This window comes from Monodelphis domestica, chromosome 4 (genome assembly GCF_027887165.1).
Source record: "Monodelphis domestica isolate mMonDom1 chromosome 4, mMonDom1.pri, whole genome shotgun sequence".
Lineage (NCBI taxonomy): Eukaryota > Metazoa > Chordata > Mammalia > Didelphimorphia > Didelphidae > Monodelphis > Monodelphis domestica.
Window position 1 is genome coordinate 223,042,807 of NC_077230.1, and position 23,707 is coordinate 223,066,513.

Below are 23,707 nucleotides of genomic sequence, written 5' to 3' on the forward strand. Positions count from 1 at the left end.
GCTGTTGTAATTTTCATCTTTCTTGGCTTTACATGCCAATTTTATAGTACTATATGCTCTGGCATAACAAACAAGCATAGTGCTAATAATAGCAGTCCTACTAAACAAGTTAGGCCATATAACAAAAGTTTAATCTTTAAAAATAGATTGCTAAGTGATGGAACTGAAAGAGGATCTGCCATTGTTATAAAAAAGCAAGATATTTATACACTTCTCTTGGCTCCATGTGTCAGGGACCCAAGGGGAGAACCTACTCATAGAGAAGGTAGCTGTATATTTGGTGATTTCTAAAAGAAGTTTAGTTTCCATGAAAGTAGGAAAGAGAAAAAAGTCTAGAATGAAGGGAAATTTAACAATATAAAAGGGGTTCAAAATATATGATGGGAGAAGACAACAGAAACATGTTTTGATTGGGGAAGAAGACATGACTTGAATGAGCATGAACAAAACTTTTAGAGTGAATGCTTCTCAAACATACTTCTCAATATTTCCTCTATTTTAATTTTGACCACCAGTTCTTTGTAACTGGTTAGACAAACCCAGAATAAAAGTCCCATGATTTATTTTTTCTGCTTCTTGAGGAATGAAATTATCCCTAAGGCAAATCAGGAATTTATCAGGTGCTTTGCTTTTAGCAGAAAGAGAGCTCCAACAAATGTCCAGATAGTTGGAGTTCCCTATCACTACTATATCATGCCTTGGTGTCAGGTTTATAATCTATATATCCATTTTCTGCTTCTTTCTGCATCCGTCATATTCTTCTATCACAATATCACTACTAATTCTCTTGCCATTTATCTTCATAATCCAAATGATTTTTGGGTTTGGGAATTTCCTCATGTGAGTAATTGCTCTTACTATATATTATAATGCTACCTTAATAAATAGACCCATAATTTGAAGTCATTACTTATGTTTAGATGACAACCCAATTGCTACCCCAAGTAACCTAGTGATATACTTTCTATATTGTGAACTGAGAAGTTTTCTAGATGAATAATATATGGGTCATGAAATTCAATGAAGTTCATGTGCAATGGGGCAGCTAGGTGGCATAGTGGATAGAGTGATGGGCTTAAAATCACGAAGACCTGAGTTCAAATTTGGACAAATACTTACTAGTTGTGTTACTGGGAAAGCCATTTAATCCCCGTTTCTCTCAGTTTCATCAAATGTAAAAAAGGGGAAAACTAGAGAAGGAAATGGCATACTACTCCAGTATCTTTGCTAAGAAAACTCCACAAGGGGTCAGACAGAGTTGGACATGATTGAACAACACCATAGGCAACTAATAATGGGCACATATTCTTTGTTTAAAATAAAAACAGTAAAGAAATAATAAAGGCATAGAGGATCTGCCATTATCATAATCATACTTTATCACCCATTCTCTTGTATTGACTTTCCAATCCCCAAACAAAAGCAGTAACAAAAAATTCCTTTGTATATCACTCAAAAATATATTGTGTATTATAAAGATTAAAATTTAGGGAAACTGAGGCAGGTAGAAATTAGTTTCTCTCTGCAAGGAGTATTATAATTTTTAGAGGTTTATTAGAGATTAAGGATTAAAGAAAATACAGGATAAGAAACACGTGCCTAGGCCAGAGTGGCCTAGACAAGATAATCTCACATGATGGAAGAGCTGCATCTGCTCCAAAACAGAAGTCCAAAAGAGCCACAAAAACCTTTCCAATCAGGTTAAATCCTTTCTCGATCTCGGCCCAGGTGAGATTACAAGGCATTCTGGGGAAGTGGAGCAAGGGCTTGTGGGGATTGAAGTCCAGAATTCGAGTCTATTTTTTACAGTATGTGTGTGTGTGTGTGTGTGTGTGTGTGTGTGTGTGTGTGTGTGTGTGTGAGATGTGCTCTATAATCTCTGGTCAGACATGGCTAATTCCTATACTATAGACTGGCTTATTTACTATTATGGTACTGTTTCCATCACTTATTTTCCTTTATATTATTTAAAACACTATAGCCATTATTCTGCTACTGCATGCCTGACTTCCATTTGTTCTCTCCATGGTACTGCTGTCACCACAGTAGAAGGCATTGGAAGCATCAAAACCAGGATTCATCCAGTTCAGGTAAAGTTACATCGTAGCTTGTGATATTGAAGAAAGATTGCTAGGCTTGAAGTCAGAAAAAGTGGGAGCTCCCCACTAATTTGATGTGTAACCTTAGGCAAGTCACTTCTCTCTGAGCCTCAGTTTCTACATCAATAAAACAAGGTTAGATTAGATTATTTTAAAGATTCCTTTTAGCCGTAGCAGTCAATGAATAGTAAAATAAAAGTTTCAGTATTTCTAGTCTTTGTTCAGAAATGTACATTCTACATTTAGGAGTGATGAAGTATGGGAATATTTTTTAAACCTTTACCTTCTATCTTAGAATGAATACTATGTATTGGATCTAAAGCAGAAGAATAGTAAATGCTGGGCAATTGTGGTTTTGTGACTTGTCCAAGATGACACGGCTAGAAAATGTCTGAAGCTGATTTTGAATCCAACACCTCCCAACTGCTTGGCTCTCTATCCACTCAGCCACCTAGCTACCCCACTATGGTTGTATTAAAAGATGTCTAAGTTCATTAGACTGTGTCTTGTAGGCAAGTGAATCTTTAGATTTAACCAGTCTCTTCAGCATTTAAGGTATATTTTAGAAGTATATAAACTTTTAGGGATGAGAAGGAGAGAGAAAACATGAATTCAAAGTGTCAGAAAGTGATTATTAAAAATTGTATTGACCTACATTTTTACCTGAATCTGGAAAAATATAAAAAAAATGTAAATGCTTATACTTTCCTCTTCTATACTTCTAAGTTAAAATGAACTTCAATCAGTTTTCTTAAGAGAAAAAATAAGTGGTTAAACTAGAAATTATGTAATGTACTCAAATTCTCAAATGTATTTGTGATTTAAGCAATATGGAAACTCTTTCCATTGGTGCAGATGACCTATCTATTCTGCCCACCCAGTGGGACTTTTATCTATTGCCCACATAAGTTGCATAAAGGAGGTCTGGGATCTTTCTTCACTCTTGTAGAGCACACAGGCTGACTATTGGTTATCTTTACAATTTATCACATAACTAACTAGCCCATCTTTTAAAATCATATATACATTTGTTGACATCTCTTACTCCAGTTTTTTATACTTCCCTATAGTTCATTCTCACCTACCATGCACTTCTCCAATGCCATCTGAGAGATGCACATTTAACATTCTATTTATATGCAATAATATTGCATATTCATAGATCCTTATCTCTGCAAAGAAAAGAAAGAGGTGCAAGTTCCCATCCTTTCTCTTATGTCACTCATTCTTGGCTATTATAATAACACAGCAGACATGGTTTCTTTTATTTTGTTGTCCCCTTACAATATTGCTGTCATTGTATATATTCTTTTTAAATATTTCAGAAAGTCTTCAGTATAGTGTGCAGCTATACAATGACAGTGGTAGTATAGAATATTGGAGACCTCTGTTTCAGATAGATTGTTGAAGTCACTAAAAGAACTTTGCACTTTCCTAAAGGCAATTCAATCTATTCCCCTTCTGGGCATCTCATCTACTTACCTACCTACCTACTTATCTCTATCTATCTATCTATCTATCTATCTATCTATCTATCTATCTATCGATCTATCTATTAATTTATTCTCTTCTTTTTATCTTTGTGGGGAACTATTAATGTGGAAACTTCTGGTATATAAACCAGATTACCAATACTCTTATAATTTCTAGTCTTGGGGAATTTACTTGGAGCAATAAAAGATTCAATTATTTTCCCACTCTTATACACTTTTCATATTAGAGGAAGAATTTGAAACCAGATCTTCCTGGATCCAGGACAGTACTCTTTATTCACTATCACATATTATTCCTTATATTCAATCATGCGTTAAAGCCTACTTGGAATAGTTTGTGGGAGTCAGAGAGCCAATTTTCGATTTTTCAATGGGAGCTTCTGAATATTAGCAATAGTTGTAAATCAAGGCAAATTTTTAAAAAACTTTGTTGGGTTTCTAGTCTTAAGAAAGTGTTAAAATTCAGAGTAAGCTTATAAATGTATCATGTGTATATTTTCCCTCCTTCCATACCACACCCAAACTCTGGCCTGGTTGTTAAGCATTTATCAGCACACCATAACTTATATACCAAAATAGTCAACCCTTCTGATAGTGTTGCTAAATAAAGTGACTGATATATGTGTATAGTTATAGCATTTAAAGCTGAAAATACCTAAGAGATATTTATTACACCATCTTTATTAGAAAATAGAAATAAAGGCTAGATGAAAATCACATTACAAGCATGTTGAGGACTAACTGTGCTTATAGCCTTCTTTTGTAGAAAATCCTGGTGTTCTAGTAGTTAATCTTCCTTGAGAGCAGGAAAGGAAAGAGAAAGAACACTGATAGATCCTATCTATTAGCCCCTGGAAATTTGCTCATTATCTCAGTTTTTTTTTTCAGATTTGGATCCAGAATAATATTGCTTACAGTGTATTGCTATGCCCTTTTTAGCAAAATCGCATTCCAAGAAAGGACTGCTTGTTTCTGGATGACTTTTTTGAATCTCAGTTTGCTTTGTCATTTTAAACTAAATATTTATGCTTTTTTGATGATTAGGATTGAAAATAGTACTGGTTCAAGGAATAACTTTTTTTTCTTTCAGGAGCGACTTGCCAAATGCCATGGCACTCAGTGTGGATTCTGCAGCCCAGGCATGGCCATGTCCATATATACTCTACTGAGGAACCATCCAATTCCATCAACAGAGCAGTTAATGGAAGCTCTTGGTGGTAAGCTTCCTCTTCTATCATAAATCAAATTCTCTTCATATTTCTCCCTGCTATATCTCATAATAAGAGGCAGTCATTAAATGGGAAAAAAATCTTTCAGGAAGAAGAACAAAGGTATAAGGATGATATTAGAAATTAAGTCTTGTTACACTAGTTTAGCGGTAAGAAGTAGAGAAGCTGGTTTGAGAAAGAATTAGATTTTGAAACAGATCTGAGAGTGTCAGTTTCAAAAGTTGACAGTGTATGTGGGAGGTATAACAGTTTTTCTGTGGCAGTTACTCTCTGGGAGTGGTAGTTGCTCTCTGGAGTGGGTTGGTAGTTGCTCTCTGGGAATGGCAGTTGCTCTATCTCTGAGTGTTGGGAGCAGGTGACATCTTTTTTTTCTCTCTCTCCCATCACTGTCTGAAGGTAAAAGGAAAGGAGGGAAAAGCCTGAAGGAGATAAGTGATTTCCTTTTCCAACCTGGGAAACACTAGTGACTGTCTATTGCAGTTTCATAAATTGTTTTTTCTCTGAGAAAACCAAAGAAAGACCTGGTGTTTGGTTTGGACTTGAAGCTGCTAAGACTCAGAGTCCTAATTTGGTTCTTGCTGAGGCTCAGCCAGCTGCTCTTTGTTATTTTTATAACTTGGAGGTAAAGTTGAGAATTATGTACTTCTTATAAGGATAATAATGTTAGTTTATTGTAGAATAGGGAAATTTTGGGTTAGTCAGATGAGGAAGGATCAGTGTAGCCTGTGGAAACAGGAGAAGCAGTTCCTTGTGGAACCAGGGAGTTTTATTTTGGGTGGAGTTAGAATCCCTTAGAGTTAGAAATCCTTTTATATCCTTATGTTCACAATAAATAGTTTATTTTTGTATAACAAGAGTCTCCTTAGTGTCCTTGTGTCTGGCTCTGAAGAGAAGTTCACTTATGAGCTTCACGCCACTTATATAAACTGGAGATACTTTGTAAGCACAGCAAGCAGAGTATCTAATCAGCTTATATGCATAATAAATTCATTTAGTATAATATTTTTACAAAGGGAAGGAGTTAGAGAAGGTATCTAGCTATAGATTCTGGGTATGTAAGGCACTTGATCAACTTCCAAATCTGAGTATTGATCCTCCTGCAATTTTATGAATTTATGAATTGCAAAATTATGAATTTTGATTTGTAAGTCAAGTGGTTTAGAAATTCTATTTGTTCATCTTATATTCGCTTATAGGACAAAAAACCCACCTTGTGTTTAATTCCGAAAAGAGAAAGTTCTTTGACATTCACCGCTTTAAAATTATATGTATGGGAGATCAGCCTTATAAAAAATAACTTGCTGCTTCCTTCTATTCACTTTGGAATTTAGGATTAAATTATATTCCCTTACTTTTTCTCTGTAGTCCAAGCAACCCACCTGTAGCTTAAGGTGAAAAAATAAGGAATTTAGATGGACACACAAACCATTCTACATGGTTTTATTGGCATTTATTTTTTAAATTAATTTTTTTAAAACTCAAAAATTCTCTCCTTGGCTTCCACCTGAACAGGCTATCTATCTACCTATCTATCTATCTCATGCAAAGTCATGAAAAAAATTCCATATTAGCCTTGGAGGAAAAAAGTATATTTAAATAAGCATTCAAAATTCATAAGTTTTTGGAGGTGGAAGGAAATTTTCACCATGAGTCCTTTAGAACTGTCCTAGATCACTCTCTCAATCAGAGAAATGAAGTCTTTCAAAAGTGATCATGATTATAATATTGCTGTTATTGTGTATAATGGTCACTTTATTCTTCTCACTTTACTTTGCATCAGTCCATTCATACAATTCTTCCCAGGTAGATTTCTGAAACCATCCTGCTTATCATTTCTTATAGCACAACAGTATTCTGTCATAATCAAATACTACAGAGCATCCCTTCAGTCTCCAATTCTTTAAAACTGCAAAATTCTGCCTAAATATTTTTGTATATCTAGTCCTTTCTCCATTTCTTTGATCTCTTTGGGATACAGATCAAATAGTGATACTGTTGGATCAAAGGTTTTCTAGTTTTTATCACAGTTTTATAGCACTTTGAGAATGGTTCCAAATTGTTCTCCAGGATCAGTTCAGAGTTTTGCTAAAATTGAATTAGAGTCTATATCTTTTTTTATCACCTTTCCTCCAGCATTTGTCATTTTACTTTTCTGTCATATTAGCTAATCTGATAACTGTGATGTTGTAACCTCAGAGATGTTTTTATTTTAATTTAATAATAACTTTATTTTAATAATAATAAAAATTATTTTAATAATGATAAACCCTTACATGTGGTAGAAATAATATGTTCTATATAATACATAGAAAATAAAGATAACTTTAAAATGGCCCTATCTGGGATGACTTCGCAGAAGAGATAGACTTTAATTTGGGACATGGATAATGAGTAGTATCTCAATAAGTTGAGAGAAAAGGCATGCCATTTTAGGATAGGATAAGGTTTACAATAAAAATATGATGACAGAAACATCTATATCTAAAGATATATAGTTGAATATGTAGTTGCATATGTACAACTTTATATATGTATAGTTGCTATATGTGTATTGTCTATATATCTATCTCTATTTCTGTCTTAATGCCAATCTCTATCACTCTATCTGTATTTGTAGCTCTCTCTTTGCTTCTGTAGCTATATCATCAATTTTAATAATTAATCTAAACTAATTTAGCTATGTTTCTCTCCCTCCCTCTTCCCCCCCTCTGTCTCTCTCTGCATCTGTCTCTCTCTGTCTCTGTCTCTTTCTGTCTCTGTCTGTCTGTCTGTCTGTCTGTCTGTCTCTCTAACAGGGAACCAGTATGACTAAAGAAGTTAAAAGCAAAAGAGTAGTGAAAAAATGTTGCAAGTCTCTGTTTGGACTGGAATAAGGAAAGCTTTTGGAGCTTTTGTGGAGAGGTTTTATTTAGATCTATGCTTTTGTCAAAATGAGGAAATCTGTTGTGGAAATTCTTTCCAGTAATGTAGACTAGCACCTCATCTATACATTATGATATTAGATAGTTGCTTGGAGTAATGAGAGGTTGTTCCTTACCATGGTTATATAAGTAGTATGTAACACAGGCAAGATATGAATTCAGAACTTGGTTCCAAGGATGACATCCTATATTCTAGGACAATGATGGAAAATCTGTTAGAGACAGAATGCTTAAATTGAACCATCATGCATACATGTGAGTCACCCTCTTCCCCCAGACAGGGGAGAGAGGAAGCACTTCCAATGGGCTGCTGGGCTGCTGGACAGAGGGATGGGTGAAGTGAAAAATGTTCTCAGATATGACAGAGAGGGGGAGGGGAGCAGCCCCCTCCAGCATGTGTGCCATAGGTTCACCAACATGACTCTGGGATATTTTCAATCTGATTTTTATAGTATGAATGAAAAAAATATTATTGATATAAGTACAAAGAACAAAACAATCCCTACTCACAATAAGCTTGCATTCTAAAGTAGAATACAATAAATACACATAAAATATATACAAAATAAATATAAAATTAATAAGTATAAATATATACAAAATAGTTCAATACAAGGTAGTTGGAAGGGAGAGAATCAGAAATTGGGAGCAATGGGAAGGGAGAGTCAGAAAAGCTTCATGTGGAAGATGATACCCAAACTACATTTAAAGCTAGTAAAGGAAGTACTAGGCATTGAGTCAGTAGTACAAAAAGCAGAAACAAGAAATGGAATATTTTGTGTGAGGAATAGAGAGAAGCTCAGTATGGCTTCATCACAGAATACAGGAGATAAAAATTGTTTAATGAATCTGGAAACATAATTGTGGTGTGAGTTTTAAAATTAATGTTCAATAACTAAGTATTATATTTTAGAAGTTTTATTAATAATACCTAGGGCAAAAGAACTGCCTGAATTCATCCTGGTCTCAGGTGCAAAAAAAGGCATGGGAGGAGCATACTTAAATACCAATAATGTGATCTTACCAATGTGCGGATGTAGAAAAAGGGAATTTTTGGAAATACTAAGGGACTTCTGGGAAATGAAGTCCAAAGGCTCAAAAATCTCCATTTATATATACCCCTCACCATGATCATATTGGGAAACTAGTTTCCCCATAAGAATCATGGAAACATGATCAACTTAAAGATTGCACATGATTTTTATTTTGTATCCTCTTTATTCCTTCATTTTCTAATGATCTTTAATGGAAAGAAAACATGCATCCAAATATATAGAAAAGCAACACATACAAGAAAAATAAGAAATACTTAAAACAGGGAAAACCCTCCTAAAATATAATATTTTATTATTTAAGATATAATTTTAAATTTTACAGTGGCCAGGTTGTGACAAGTTTTAAAAGTGAAACAGAGGAACTTATATTGGATCATAGAATGGATAGAAAGTCACTGGCATTTCCTACGTAGGGGAATTCCATAGTAAGATATAATATAACATTAAGGTAGATCACTATGGCAGGAGTAGTTGAATGGACTAAAGTGGCAGACAGACTTGAGCAGAAAGACCAATTAGAAGGCTCCTGCAATAATTTAGGTGAGAGATAATAATACCTTGAAATAAGACAGTAAAAGTGAATGAAGAGAGGTGATCATATATTAGACATGTTGTAAGAATAAAAAGGTCAAAATCTGATAATTATCTGGATGAGAAACTCAGGTTGTAATGTTGAAATTATGAAATTGACATCCTGGAAGGATGGACCTTTGCAATAAATAGGGTGGTTTGGAAAAGGGGAAGGTTTAGGGGAATAGATTCCTCATTTTAGATATACTATATTTAATGATATTTGAGATATTTAGTTTGAAACATCTAGTTGGTGATAAAGGACTGAAACTGGGGAGATTCTGTGGCTAGATAAAGCAAATTAAACAAATATATATATATGTGTGTGTGTGTTTATGTACAGACATGCATGCTTATAATATCTATATATTACCTATAAAATATATTTATATATACATATCTATATGTACATATATAAATACACACATCTCTGTACCTATTTTAAAATCATCTCAGGGGATCTTATGAGATTATCAAGAAAGAGAATATCAAAAGAGATAATAAGAAGACTCAGGATACAGTTTTGGGAAACATTTACAGGTAGAGTGTGTTGTAGATGTTGAAATATGTGTTTGCAATGAGTATACCAAAAATCAAAACTTCTTCATGTGGGATGGTTCTTGGAAATAGGCCATTGTACTGATTTTAGGAAAAGTAAAAAAAAAGAAAAAAAAGAAGGATTTTGTTACCATTATTCATTCCAATAATAATATGTGAGATAAGATGGCATATTTTCATCATTCTTTAAAATGTCAATAAAATGTCAATAAACAGTTTATTTTAAAATATATTAGATATCTTATCTTTCATTTCCCAATGTTCCTCTCCTTTATTCTCCTTGAGAATCATCCTTTAGAATAAAGAATGAAAAAGAGAGGGAAAAACACTAGCAAAACAAACCAATACATCAACAAATTCTGATCTTACAAGTAGAGTTTTATACATATCCGTACTTCCTTCTTAATCAGGTAATCTGTGCCGATGTACTGGATACCGACCAATTCTAGAAAGTGGGAAGACTTTCTGTGAGGTGAGTAAAATAAAGAATATTATGATAATGGAAAAATAGCCAGTTGAAATTTTTTTTGTATTAAATGATGCATAGGAATTCAGAGTACATCATATCTGAATTTGAATATGATAAATAGCATTGTTACTTTAGACTTTTGTACAAGAGGAGCAACAGTGAAAATAATGTTTTAGGAAAACAGTTCTTGGACTCCAAGTATAAACTAGGGCATACTGGGGAAACTGGAGATAAGATACAAAGTGGGTGGCTATTAGAAAAATTAAGGCTGTAAGAAAAATTAAGTTCTGAGTCCTAGAATAAAATGTTGGGAATGAGGATGAAATATGTTGTTAAAATTTAAGAGATATTTCTGCAGGCAAATTACTATGATTTAGTCACTACATGAATATATCTAGTGAAGGATAAAAAGGAGTAAATATGAACTCAATGATACTGAGCCAGGAAATTAGTATAAGGGGAAGTTGTGACCAAACAATGATTAAAGAATTTGGGAATAGACTACTATGTCAAAAAGTTGTATGGAGGAACAGGAGAAAGATATGTTGAGTTTACAAGAAGTAAGTTTTACATGTAGAGTGGTATATCTTTGTAACCTGTTCTAAAAGATAGAACTTGAATCAGATGCCAATTGGAACATACATTTTCTAAAGGAAGTAAATTCATCAACATATTTTCAGGAGACTAATTTAGTCAAGTAAAGGTTTAAAAATACTATACGTACTTGACTTTTAAAACTCAAATTGCATTCCATTATTAATAGTACAAAAATTTTAGAAATTAAAAGGTTTTGCCATCCCTTTACATATGAAATTAGTCAATAAGAGCTTATTGTCATGGTCATAAGATCGATGTACCTTTAAGTCTACAGAAAATAATAGAATTGCTAGATATTTTCAATTTATGTATCCTCATTTATCTTCTGACATGAGCCTCCTCATTGAGAAATGTTTTCTAATAAAAAAAACTTATTTCCTTTAAGGAGGGTATATGGTGAAAGATTCTTACACATGAAAAGAGAGATAGTATTTATTAAGCACTTACTCTGTGCTGGGCACAGTGCTATGCCTTGAGGATACAAAGAAAGACAAAAGATGATAGAATGTAAGCTCCTTGAAGTTTTGGACTATTGTAATCTTCATATTATCTTAATGCTTAATACATACTTAATAAATACTCATTGACTGAATGATAAATTTAATTGATTTTCTTTATAATTGAGGTCACTGATTTATTTGATAACCTGCAATGTATAAGGAATTCTGTTAGAATGGGAAGAAAAATAAAACAGATACTTCTTACAAAGAGCTTAAAATTTCATAGAACCAAAAAAAAAAAAAAACACTTTACCAAATAATTATTGTGCTTTTGTGAAGATGCTGCTGACATCAGAAAGTTGTGAGGAAGGTAATTTCTTGAAAAACTAATAATCATATGGCTTGTTCTAGATTTTTGAAAATATTTACATTTTTATTGGCATTCCAGGCCAAGCCTCATTTCTCTCAAGAACATTTCCTGGTCTAACTACACTCTATTCATACAAATTCATTGTCTCCTCTTATCACTTAGAGATTCTCCTGCGTGGTACCAATTGGATACTTTTGTTCTGTTTTCTTGTCATAGTTTCTAGCTGTTTTATCTAGTGAATGTTTCTAGTTCCTTTTCCCATTTCCCACTATCAGTTACTCGAGGGCAGAAATCATGTCTTCTACTCTTTCTGTAGTTCATCAATGTATCATAGACTCAGTAAGTCCCTGTATTAATTACCCAAAAACCTATTTCTGAAGGATATAATTTCCATAGGAACCAACTGTTTGTCAACTTCAAGGAACAGGAAAGTGTTGCATGGATCAAGAGGAAAACCAGTACTCTCTGAATAAGAAGGAAGAAGTAAGTCATGAATTTCACTTCAAATTTATGGTAAAGTTAATTTGATGAGCAGAATAGAAAGGCAATGAACTATGTAAATACAGACGAATTCCATTTTCTTTCCTTCAATGAGTAAAATATGTAGTAAACAAAGACGAGGCATCACATAGCTTTTCAAATAATTCTTCAAAGGAACCAGTACACATTTGACCATGTTCTTGGAGTATGGAGGAAAGGGTAGGACTAGTGGTGAGGGATGAGATGGTGTACAAGGTAGCAATGATGATTTCCATCCTCTTGTAATTGTATCCTTTTGTTCTTTGAAACATGCATGTAATGGAATTTGATTTGGTTTGTTTTTTGAGATGTGTACTGAGCTGTATGACAAAAGTGAATTCCAGCCCTATGATCCATCCCAGGAGCCTATATTTCCGCCTGAGCTAATAGTAAGATATTTTCTCTTTTTTTCTCCTATGCTGGTTTATGACAATATAGAAAAGACTATTAACACTTCTTTGTCATGCTAATGAGTATTTTAAAAATGTTAATGATTTAACATCAGAATATAACCACCTAGCACCATGTTTCCTTATGTTATACCAGGTAAATTAAAAAAGTTTGGGTAAGGTCTGCTTTAAAGAAGTGATATGATATGGAAAAAAGGACAGTTAGAAGTTCTGGCTCTACTGCTTCACAAATCCATAGAACCTTAGGAAAATCCCTTCACTTCTGTATACCTCAGTCACATAAAAATTGTGCAGCTTCCTTCTGCTTCTATCTGTAGTATTGGTTTCAGAATGGCAGAAGAGGGGATTAAGAATTCAAAGAATTATATAATTTTTAATCAGGCTATAAACATTCACTTAGTTGGTGGTCTAAAGATGAAATCCTTTTTCAGTCACCAAAGAGTGACTATCCCACTAGAGGAAGTAATTCATAACTATTGTAGAAGGTAATATAATACTCCCAGTCCCTCAGGTTCATCTAGGAGTTATCTTGGAATCCTCACTCTCTCATTCCCATTATCCAACCTGTTGCCAAGATCTGTAATTTTCACCTTAGCACCATCTCTCAAGTAAGCCTCCTTCTCTTCTCCGACACTGGTGCCACTCAAGTACAGATCCTTCTCTCTTTATACCTGGACTATTGCAATAGCCCCCCCTTGTGGATATTCCTGCCTCTAGTCTTTTGCCATTCTAATCCATTCTCCATTCGGCCACTAAAATGATTTTCCTAAAATACAAATTTGATTCATGACATCTCTGTACTCATTCAATCCCAGTGACTCCCTTCTGTCTCCAGAACCAAATGCAAATGCTCTATTTGTCATTCAAAGAGAGTTATTGCTTACCCCCATCCTACCTTCCAGTCTTTTTAGACCTTATTCCCCAACATTTACTTTTTGAACCAGTGATGCCTGACTTCTGGCTATTCAATAGACAAGGCACTCCAGCTCTATTTTCTTGGTTGTCCTCTATGTTTGACATGGTCTCCTTCTTCCTTTCTGACTTCTGATTTCCCTGACTTTCTGTAAGTTTCAACTGAAATCCTATTTTTGATAGGAAATCTTCTTTAACATCTCTTAATTCCAGTGTTTTCCCTGTTTTAAGTATTTCTTATTTTTCTTGTATGTGTTGCTTATATATATATATATATATATGTACATATATATATGAATGCATGTTTTCTTTTGATTAGATTGCAAACTCTTTGAGTTCATGGATAGTCTTTGCCTTTTTTCATATCTCTGGCACTTATTACAATGATTGCTATGTAGTAGATACTTAATAAGTTTGTTGATTGATTGTCAACAATATTAGAACCTTCTAAAATGTTTAATTTTTTAAAAAATCCTTACCTTCCGTCTTGGAATCAATACTGTATAGTGGTTCCAAGACTGAAGAATGGTAAAGGGCTAGGCAATGGGGGTCAGGTGACTTACCCAAGATCACACAGCTAGAAAGTGTCTGAGGCCAGATTTGAACCCAGGATCTTCTGTCTCTAGGCCTGCCTCTCAATCCACAGAGCCACCTAAAATGTTTAATTTTTTAAATTAAAAGTTTACTTCATTTACTTTCCACTCACATCCTGTTTTAAAAAAAGGAAAATCAAAGGAAATTATTTGTAACAAATATACAATATAGAGCAAAATGAATTTTCCCACTGTCTGTGTTTAAAAATATAAATGTCTCATTCTGAACCTTAACTCCATCACTTCTCTGACAACAGAGAACTAAAGGAATTTGCACTCCAATGGAATTATGGCTTAAAGGTTCTATTAGAGAGATAGTTGGAATTGATTTCTATCATGTATCTAAAGGCAACAAGAAATAGAATTTCATGGGACACAGTTATCTTGTGTGGTGTTCTGAGTAGAATCATTTAAAAAATGATCACTTGAAAATTATTGTATCTAGGGTGCCAATACTTGTCATAGAAGATGAGAAGGTAGAGGGATTCTCTGAAAAATTTGATAGTTACACATTTAATCAATATGTACTTTAATATATTTTAATATTTTTTTATTTGAATGCAAAGGAGAAAAATTTGTTGTTCCTTGATCAAGAGTATGAAATCAGGCTCATTACTGACTATTATGAATACTTTCTTTGGGAAGAGAAGAGGCACTAGACATAATAAGAAACAGATAACATCACAAAAATGGGAATAATTATATTCTAATAAATATAAACATTAGAATACTGTTTTGGGAGTCATTCAGTTATTAGTCATTTCTTTATAGTCACACTAACTTGTAAAAGTAAAATATCAAAATCAGAACTAAGAAGAGAAAATAACAATGAGGAAGCTCAAGTAATGCAACACCAATATCACCTAACTATATATTCTGAATAATGAAAATGGGCTCAGACTATCATTTTTCTAAGAATTTTTAACCAAAGTAAGTCAATTACCATTATTAGGAGACTTAAAGAGTCAAGAAAACACTTTAATCAGCAAATGTTTTACTTGCTAGTCAAGAAGAAAGAGATGGCAGTTAAGGATAGCACCATTTTAGAATATAATCTTGTTAAATAGATATTGCAGAGAAAAACCTAAGGGAAATTGTTCAGGACAAAAAAAAATAAGCAACTTTGCTTAAATGCTAAAATCATTTTGTGAAAGTAATAAAAGGCCTTTCATGAGTCATCTTCTCCAAGAATGATTGGATCAAACTATTTGCCATTGAAAATGTTTAAGATATATTCTCTTTCATTTTTACATTTTTATACTTCTCTTGAGTTTTGTATTTGCCAATTTTTCTAGGTAGCTTTGGTCTTTTCATTAGGAATGTCTGAAAGTCCTCTTATTAAATATTTATTTTTTCCATTAAAGGAAAATAATCATAATTAGTTTTTTTTGGTTCGGTTATTCTTGGTTGTAATCCTAGCTCTCTTACCTTCTTATATGTAATATTCTGAATCTTCTGCTTCTTTAGTATTTGAAAACACTAAAATTTGAGTGTTCCAGACTATGGTTACATGGTATTTGCATAGTTTATTTTTGTATGTTTGAAGTACTTTCTCTTTGTCCTTTGGATCCTGGAATTTGATTATAATATGCTTGGGAATTGCATTTTGGGATCTTTTTCAGGGACTCTTTTAATTGCTATTTTATCATCTGCCTCTATGATCTTTAGGCAGTTTTTCTTTATAATTTCTTGTATTATATCTGTTTCTTTTTAAATCATGGCTTTGGGGTTGTCCAATAATTCTTAAATTATCTCTTTTCAATCTCTCCTCAATTTCTGGCTTTTCCAGTGACATTGTTCACATCATCTTCTATTTTTTTCATTTTTCATTTAATTTTATTGTTTCCTTGATTTCTGAGGGTGTCATTAGCTTCCCCTTGTTCAATTCTAATTTTTTAGAAATTATTTTCTTCAGCAAGTTTTTGTGCCTCTTTCCCCATATGGCTGCTACTATTTCTTAAGATATTATGTACTTTAGAAATTTTCTGGTGCATCTTTTACCAAGTTATTAATTATTTTCATAACTTTTTCTTAGTACTCACACTTATTTTCCCAATTTTTTTCTACCACTATTATTGAAAATATTGTTTTTATCATTTCTAGGAATTCTTGTTGGACTTCAAGCTAATTGACTTTTTATTTACCAGAATCATTGCTTTTATCTATTTTGACATCCTCTTCTTCTTTTGTGTTTGTATCTTGATTTTCCTTCTCCTTTCCAACATTTCTCATGGTCAAGACCATTTTTTGTTGTTTGATCATTTTTCCATTCTGTTTCTTGACTGTGAATTTCACAGTGTTTCCTCTTTTCCAACTTGATTCTTTCCTATTTCATCCTTTCTATTTCTTCTATGACCCTACTTTATCTTTTGGAATTTCATAAAATTTGAAATAGAAGTATTCCTTTTATTTCCAATCTTAATATATCTATCACTCCTCTAAGCATATTAGCTATTTGCTTGCTCTTCCTTGGGCTGCATGTAGTAATCAACAGAAGTCAATCACAGGGAATACATAGAATGGCAAAAACAAAGTTCCTGCTTACATGTTTTCCAGTGGAGAACAAGAGGATTACAGAAAATTACATAGCTAATGATAGGTATTTTAAGAATATGTAGGGAATTTTATTAATGCACTTGATATATTGAACAAACTCGTGGCCTCCTTTTCTGCTTATCAATGTTTCAGAAAACAAAGACTAATGTCTGTCTCTGAAAATACCTCAAAAATGCTTGTGAGAAAAAAGTACCTAAATATATTTAATCGACAAATGTTATTTTGATCAATTTTGGATGGGCAATGTACTAAATTAGCATATCAGTATATGTATATTGCATTTTTTGTGTATTATTTTAGATGTGTCCAACTCTTTGTGATTCCATTTGTAGTTTACTTGGCAAAGATACTAGAGTAGTTTCCCATTTCTCTTTCTAGTTCATTTTTCATTTTTCCAGATGAGGAACTGAGTCAAACAGGGTTAAGTGATTTGCCCAGGGTCATATAGCTGATAAGTGTCTGAGGCCAGATTTGAACTCATGAAGATGTCTTCTTTAGTCTAAGCCCAGTGCTCTCTCTAGTATCTAAGTGCCTGTATATTCTATAAGTGTTATATATGAATAATGAGATGGGACCAAAACAGAGGAGAAGCAATAGAATGGGCTAGAATGCATGTAAAAAACCACTCAGTGCTTTCATTACTCACAAAGCTGCAACAAAAGCCCATTATTTTGGCAACAATATTCTCACACATTCTTTTTTGACATGTTGGTAGCTCTGTTAAAGTTTATGTAATCCAGTGGAATGTAAACTCTTGTTGGTACTATAGAAGATTGGGGCATGAATGGATTATGTGTACTCATGGAGAGAATAATTATGAGGAGAAAATAGATGCATTGAAGTATTCAAAGTTATCCCTCACTCCCCAACCCTTAACTTACCTATCCTTGCCCTGGATTTGGTTAGTCAGGGCAGAGAATATGGAGCAAGCTTCTCACTGACTCATGAGAATCTGAACAATCTCAGCCAAATTTATAAGACTAATTTATAAGACTAATAAAACCATTACTATGTAATGATTGGGTTAATTTAGATGATCTCTGAGGTCCCTTCCAGCTCTCACATACCATGCATGATTTATTTTAGGACTGCAAGACTCAGAGCCTATGACAATAAAATATTTTTTACTTTTTTATGGCTGTTTTTGCTTTTTTTTTTTTTTTTTTTGCTAAATAGCTTCACCTGATTAGCATTCCCAATGCTTTGTTTCCCTCTAGAGGATGGCAGAAGATCCCCAAAAGAAAACTCTTTATTTTCATGGAGAAAAGGTTCTGTGGATTTCTCCTGTTTCTCTGAATGAACTTCTGGAGCTAAGAATGAAGTACCCTACAGCACCCCTTGTCATGGGTAACACCACAGTGGGTGAGTGGATTCACAAAGTATCATTGAACACTAAGTTTCTTGAAAGGCACTAAATTTCTTATCCATTAATATTGCTTTATAGCCAGTCTTTCACTCATGTATGATTACAATGAGATTATGGAAGAAAGTAATTTAAACTCCCTGTAAGTCATAGCTATATAAATAGAAGTTTATTACTTTAGAATTCATAAAAATATGGTCTTTTAAAATGATTTGTGGAGTTTATTTCTTTATGCAAGTGAGTTCTTGGAACCTCCTTCAATCCTGGAAAGTCAGCTATTACATGTATTGAGTATCTACAAAGGGGGATGCCAATTTCATTTATTTAAACCATCTTTAAATGATTTTTCTTTGAAGGACTAAATATGAAAGTTAAAGGAGAATTCCACCCTCTTATTATTTCTCCAATTGGACTTCCAGCATTAAATTTTGTGGATTTTAAAGATGATGGTAAGTACTTTATTTTTCTAGTAGGATATTTCAAGTAATGATTATTAATGGAATGTTAACAGAATATTTATGCCTCATTGCAATTATCTGAATATTCAATTTACAACCTCATTATCATAAAGTGTATACTGACTCTTTTCAAATTGGCCTACCAAGTATAATGTTCGGTATCATATTATCAAAAGTTCTCCAGAAATAAAAAAATCCTCATCCCATTAGTCCTTCTATTGTCTTTCTCCATTTGACATGGATTTATTAGATAAGAATTCTTCAGCAAATTTATCTACTACACACAGAGCTTTACATTAAATGGTGAAGGCACAAGAAAACAGTTCCTGCCTCATGATGCTTATATTTTAATGAAGTTAGCAAAACACAAAGAAGCTTCATAATGTTTCTGCTGGCTTGATTGGGTCTCTTGTATAGACTATTATCACTACTTTTTGGTTTTCATCTTAAGAACATGTGTCACTGACATTATATTTGTCCAACAAATGATGCTTATTAACAAACCAAAATTTGGAAAGAATATATAGTTTCTTTGTAATCTACTGGTACATGCTCATTGTTAGTAATTGATTTGAATGTAAACTAGGAAGATAAATCTGTGGACAGATACCTATATCTAAGTCAATCAAATTCAACAAATATCTATAAAATACTATGTCCAAACTATTGTTGTAGGTAATAGGTATAGAAGGACAAAAAGAGTCAATTACTGCACTAAAGGACCTTACAATCTAGAAGAGGCATGAATTATATATATATAGACATATATAATTACAATAATAGTTAAAAATGACTAACTAAATGATAGAAATCAAATAGTAGACAATTCAAAGGGAGAAGTACATATTTCAGTAAGAAGATAAAAACAATAAGTGCTTGAGATGAATATGGAAAGAATAGAATGATGTCTTTATAAGTAGAAAACTGGTGGGGAGATTTGTTTTATGCAAGGAGAATGATGTAAGCAGACCTAGAAAAGATAAGAATAGTGAATTTCTAGTTATATAGTATGACTAGTGTTGTGGGAAGTAAGTCCCTGATTGAATTCCAGGAGATATAACATTATTTTGTGGGGTATTTATGTTGACTAAATAAAGTATATATATATATATATATATATATATATACATATATATGTGTGTGTGTGTGTGTGTGTGTGTGTGTGTGTGTGTGTGTACGTATTTCCACGTGGTTTTTCTAAGTATGACTTGTGGGAAGGCATGAATAGACATCTCTGTAATCTTTCCCACCTCTCTACAAGAAATACTTGAATCTTGCCTGCAGACAGCTAAGAGAAGGAGCCACCAAGTTGACCACTCTGCTCTCCTCAAAAAGTAGATACTAGACTAAAATTATATATTTCTTTTCTAACCCCTAAATATAGCTAAGGTAGAGGAATGATTTTTTCCCCTTTAAGCTGTTTTCCTAGTTATCATCTCTTAAGATTACTCAAACTTACTACCAAAGACTTGACTCTTTTCCACCAAATTCTAGTTACGTAAAGACCTTCACAAATAGTGAATAGCAAAAAAAGTTCATTTTTTCCCATCAGAAAGCAACCATAACTCAGGGAAGTTATATACAAATCAGAACATACTAGACAATATTACACAGAATTAATGAATCCCCTCTTGGGGGCAAGATGGCTCAGCTCAATTAAGAGAGAGTCCCTGATCTCATCTAAGGGGAAACTATCCAAAGTCTCTTGAGAAGCAAGATGGAAGTGAGAAACATGTTGAAATGCTGGCTCCTCTATATGTCTGGATGCCACTTCCCAAAATGTCTGTCTGTCTCTATTTTTCTCTTACAAGAGAGTCTAGAGCCATATGTGTCATCTCTTGAAGCATACAGTAAGTTCCCCCTTCACAAAAACTCTTGTGCTAGCCACTGATCTCACAAAAGCACTCAATTTACAGTCAAATTGAGGCAAATTTACTAAATGACTTCTATATGCCAGGCAATGTGCTAATGTTATCATTTGTCCATAAAATTAAGGAGGCCAGTCTTATCCAAATATTCCAGCTTTGAAATTCAGTTACATATCTAAGGGCCAATTTCCATCTATCCTACCTAGTTGAAACTCCCTTTTGGAGAAAATGAGCAATATGGTTACTTTCCAAAATAAAAAGAACACATTATACCGCAACATTACAAAGGGCTTTCTCAAGAATAACAACAAAAATAGTATTATGGCCTCTCCTTGGTAGATGCTCAACCAATGTTTGTTGAGATGAGCTGAAATGAAAATATATTAAGAAAAAAATAACTAATGTATCTACCCTACTACTTTCATTCTTGGTACCTTAAAGGATAATATGTTTTAAATTAATTACTTAAACCTTTATGACTAAAAGTTTTCCAAAAATTAAGATAGGTAAAATCCATGGGTCATAGATAAATATACATATATGTTATCATTTGAGGCAGGCATTAGTCTTAAATTAGTCTTCTTTGTTATTATTTTTGTTTTTTTTTTAAACAAGAAAAATTATATGGCTTAACAAGTTATGTTGAGGTAGATTCTCCTCATTGTGGATGTTTTTGACAATTGGCACAAGCTTAAGGGCAGAAGCAAGGACCTTTTAATTCTTCATGATCACTGACTCAAAAAAGATTATTCACTGGTCATATACCCTGGACATGCTTTACAAAAGATTCATATTGTACTTAGGATAAGGCCTTAGTCCTATGCTTACTCTTTTTCCTCTCTATCATCTATATTTATTCAATTTAATTCAGCATTTACTTATGATGTACTTGCTATTACAAGATATGTTAGACTTGTTATAAAACCCAAAATGAAATTTACTCTTACCCTCAGCCATCTGGGTGAATTCCCTAAGTTCCTGCTTTAAAAAGCCTATATTGTACCAGTGGGATGCAACATATTCACAATTAAGAAAATATGAAATAATTTAAAGAGATAGGAAACTAACAGTTGGGAGATAATTAATCAATTAATCAACCACTTTGAAATACTCATTATGTAGGAGACACTTTGATAAACACTGGTGATTTAAAAATGGGAAATTAAACAGTTTCTACCCTCTAGGAGCTTATATTTTCTCAGAGAAGTTTATATATATATATATATATATATATATATATATATATATACAACACACATACAAACAAATATAAGTAGAAAATATTTTTGTTTTTTATTATGTACTTTGTGCAAATGTACTAATCTTTGGAGGGATTGATTAACATGTTATGAACAAGATTGCACTTAACTTTTTCAAAAAATAAAAATACATAAAATTCATACATATATAAACATTTATTCTATTCCCAGACAGGCAAGACATATTAAAGTTATCTTTTAATAAAAAAGTAAAGAAAAGCACATGGCTAAATACCAGTTTTAATTATGGCCAGGTACATTATCATCATTATGAATGGGTTATTACCACCATCTGTTGAATAGATAAATAATTAAATTTTCTAATTCAAATCATCCTTTTCTTTCCTCCCTTTCCTCTTAAAATCCTAAACTTGGGGAATCTTTAGTTTCTATAATTCTAAATAAATCTGACCACCACAAATTCATTTTTCTTAATTGCAGGTGTGACAATAGGTGCTGGATGTAGCCTGTCTGAAATGAAAGAAATTTTGACTCATGCAGTTTCAGAGGAACCAAAAGAAAAGACTAAAACATACCGTGCTCTCTTAAAGCACTTGCGAACGTTGGCAGGACAACAGATCCGGAACATGGCTGTGAGTTCTCTGTTTTCACAATGAGCATTCCTAGTTATAGATATCTAGTTCTGTTATACAACATGTGGTCACAAGATCAATGATGTAAAGAAAGACATAATAAAATAAGCATAAATAAGGCAAAAAGTCTAAGTCACCGATGACAAAAATTTTATTACAATTTGATTGATTTTGTATCTCCCAATTAAGTGCAAAATAATCTAGTAGGAAGTAAGCATCCCAACAAGTCAGATGACTGGAATTCTAACTCCAGGTCTTTACAAATGTCTCATAATAAAATCTTTAACAAGTCACTTTCTCTCATGGTATAGTAGAAAGAGCACTGACTAGAATAAGATAATCTAAGTTCATATCCTACTCCAGACACTTATTACCTACATGCTCTTGGACAAATAACATCCTTGAGCCTCATTTTTACTTATTAGTTGGATTAGATGACCATTGAAGTTTCTTCTAGCTTTCTAGCTATAATCCTATGATGCCTTGGTTTTTCCATATGTAAAAGAAGGGGAGGGATGAGTTGATTGCTAGAGCTCTACTTGGTTCTCATATCTATGATTCTGATAAATAACATAACATTATATTTTTAAGACTTGGTAGACATAAGTCTCTGCTGCCAGAATCTCCTTTATAGTTGCTTTACTTTTGTATAGCATTTTTAGCTTGAGGCCAAGGATCTGATTTGGATATTGAGCTCTTATACTTTCAATGCATCCCTCCTTTACCCTAAATCAGAGTTGGTCACTTAGAAATCTGGCACAGAAACTAGACCTTTGCTGATCCTTCTATGTAGATAAGACAAGGATTCATAGTACATTTATTCCAGCAGCTAGGGGACTGTTAGGTGGAGCACTGGAGAGAGCACTGGAGATAGGAGTTTAAACCTGGGATCAGAGACTACTAGTTGTGTGACCCAGGACAAGTCATTTAACCCCTATTTGCCTCAGTTCCTCATCAGTAAAATGAGGATATATTTGAAAAAGAAGTGAACCAGTCTAGTATCTTTGACAAAAAAATCCTTGGAAATATCCATCGAGTCACAAAGAATTGTACACAAATGAATGACTAAGCATCTCCTCCCAAGAATAACTGAGGATCTTTCATGAACAAAAGAAGTGATCCCCAAATTTACTCAAACATCACTAATTACTTTAGTAATTAGAGAGGAAAATATCTATATATTTTCTTTTTTCCTTCTTAAGACTTTAGGGGGGCATGTGGCAAGCAAACATGATTATTCTGATATCAACCCTGTTCTGGCAGCAGGCAAGGCCATCCTCAATTTAATTTCCAAAGGTAAGATACTAAATTGTCTGTTTGCTTTGTGAATATCCTTATTAGTTATTCATTCAATTAAAATTATTTTTGACCTAAA

General features: G+C 33.2%; 1 protein-coding gene across 2 annotated transcripts in view; it reads left to right on the forward strand.

Annotated features, from left to right (window-relative positions):
* AOX4 (aldehyde oxidase 4) overlaps positions 1-23,707 on the forward strand; it is a 106,263-nt gene that overhangs the window by 10,711 nt on the left and 71,845 nt on the right. The window contains exons 4-12 of one of the 2 annotated variants that reach the window (XM_007494592.3): positions 1,982-2,090; positions 4,683-4,809; positions 10,336-10,397; positions 12,198-12,284; positions 12,629-12,709; positions 18,009-18,153; positions 18,511-18,603; positions 22,181-22,332; positions 23,535-23,628. In XM_007494592.3, coding sequence (XP_007494654.1) covers positions 1,982-2,090; positions 4,683-4,809; positions 10,336-10,397; positions 12,198-12,284; positions 12,629-12,709; positions 18,009-18,153; positions 18,511-18,603; positions 22,181-22,332; positions 23,535-23,628 — 950 coding nt within the window. Of the gene's footprint in view, positions 1-1,981; positions 2,091-4,682; positions 4,810-10,335; positions 10,398-12,197; positions 12,315-12,628; positions 12,710-18,008; positions 18,154-18,510; positions 18,604-22,180; positions 22,333-23,534; positions 23,629-23,707 lie in introns of both variants that reach the window. The other variant, NM_001291668.1, reaches the window with a different exon arrangement.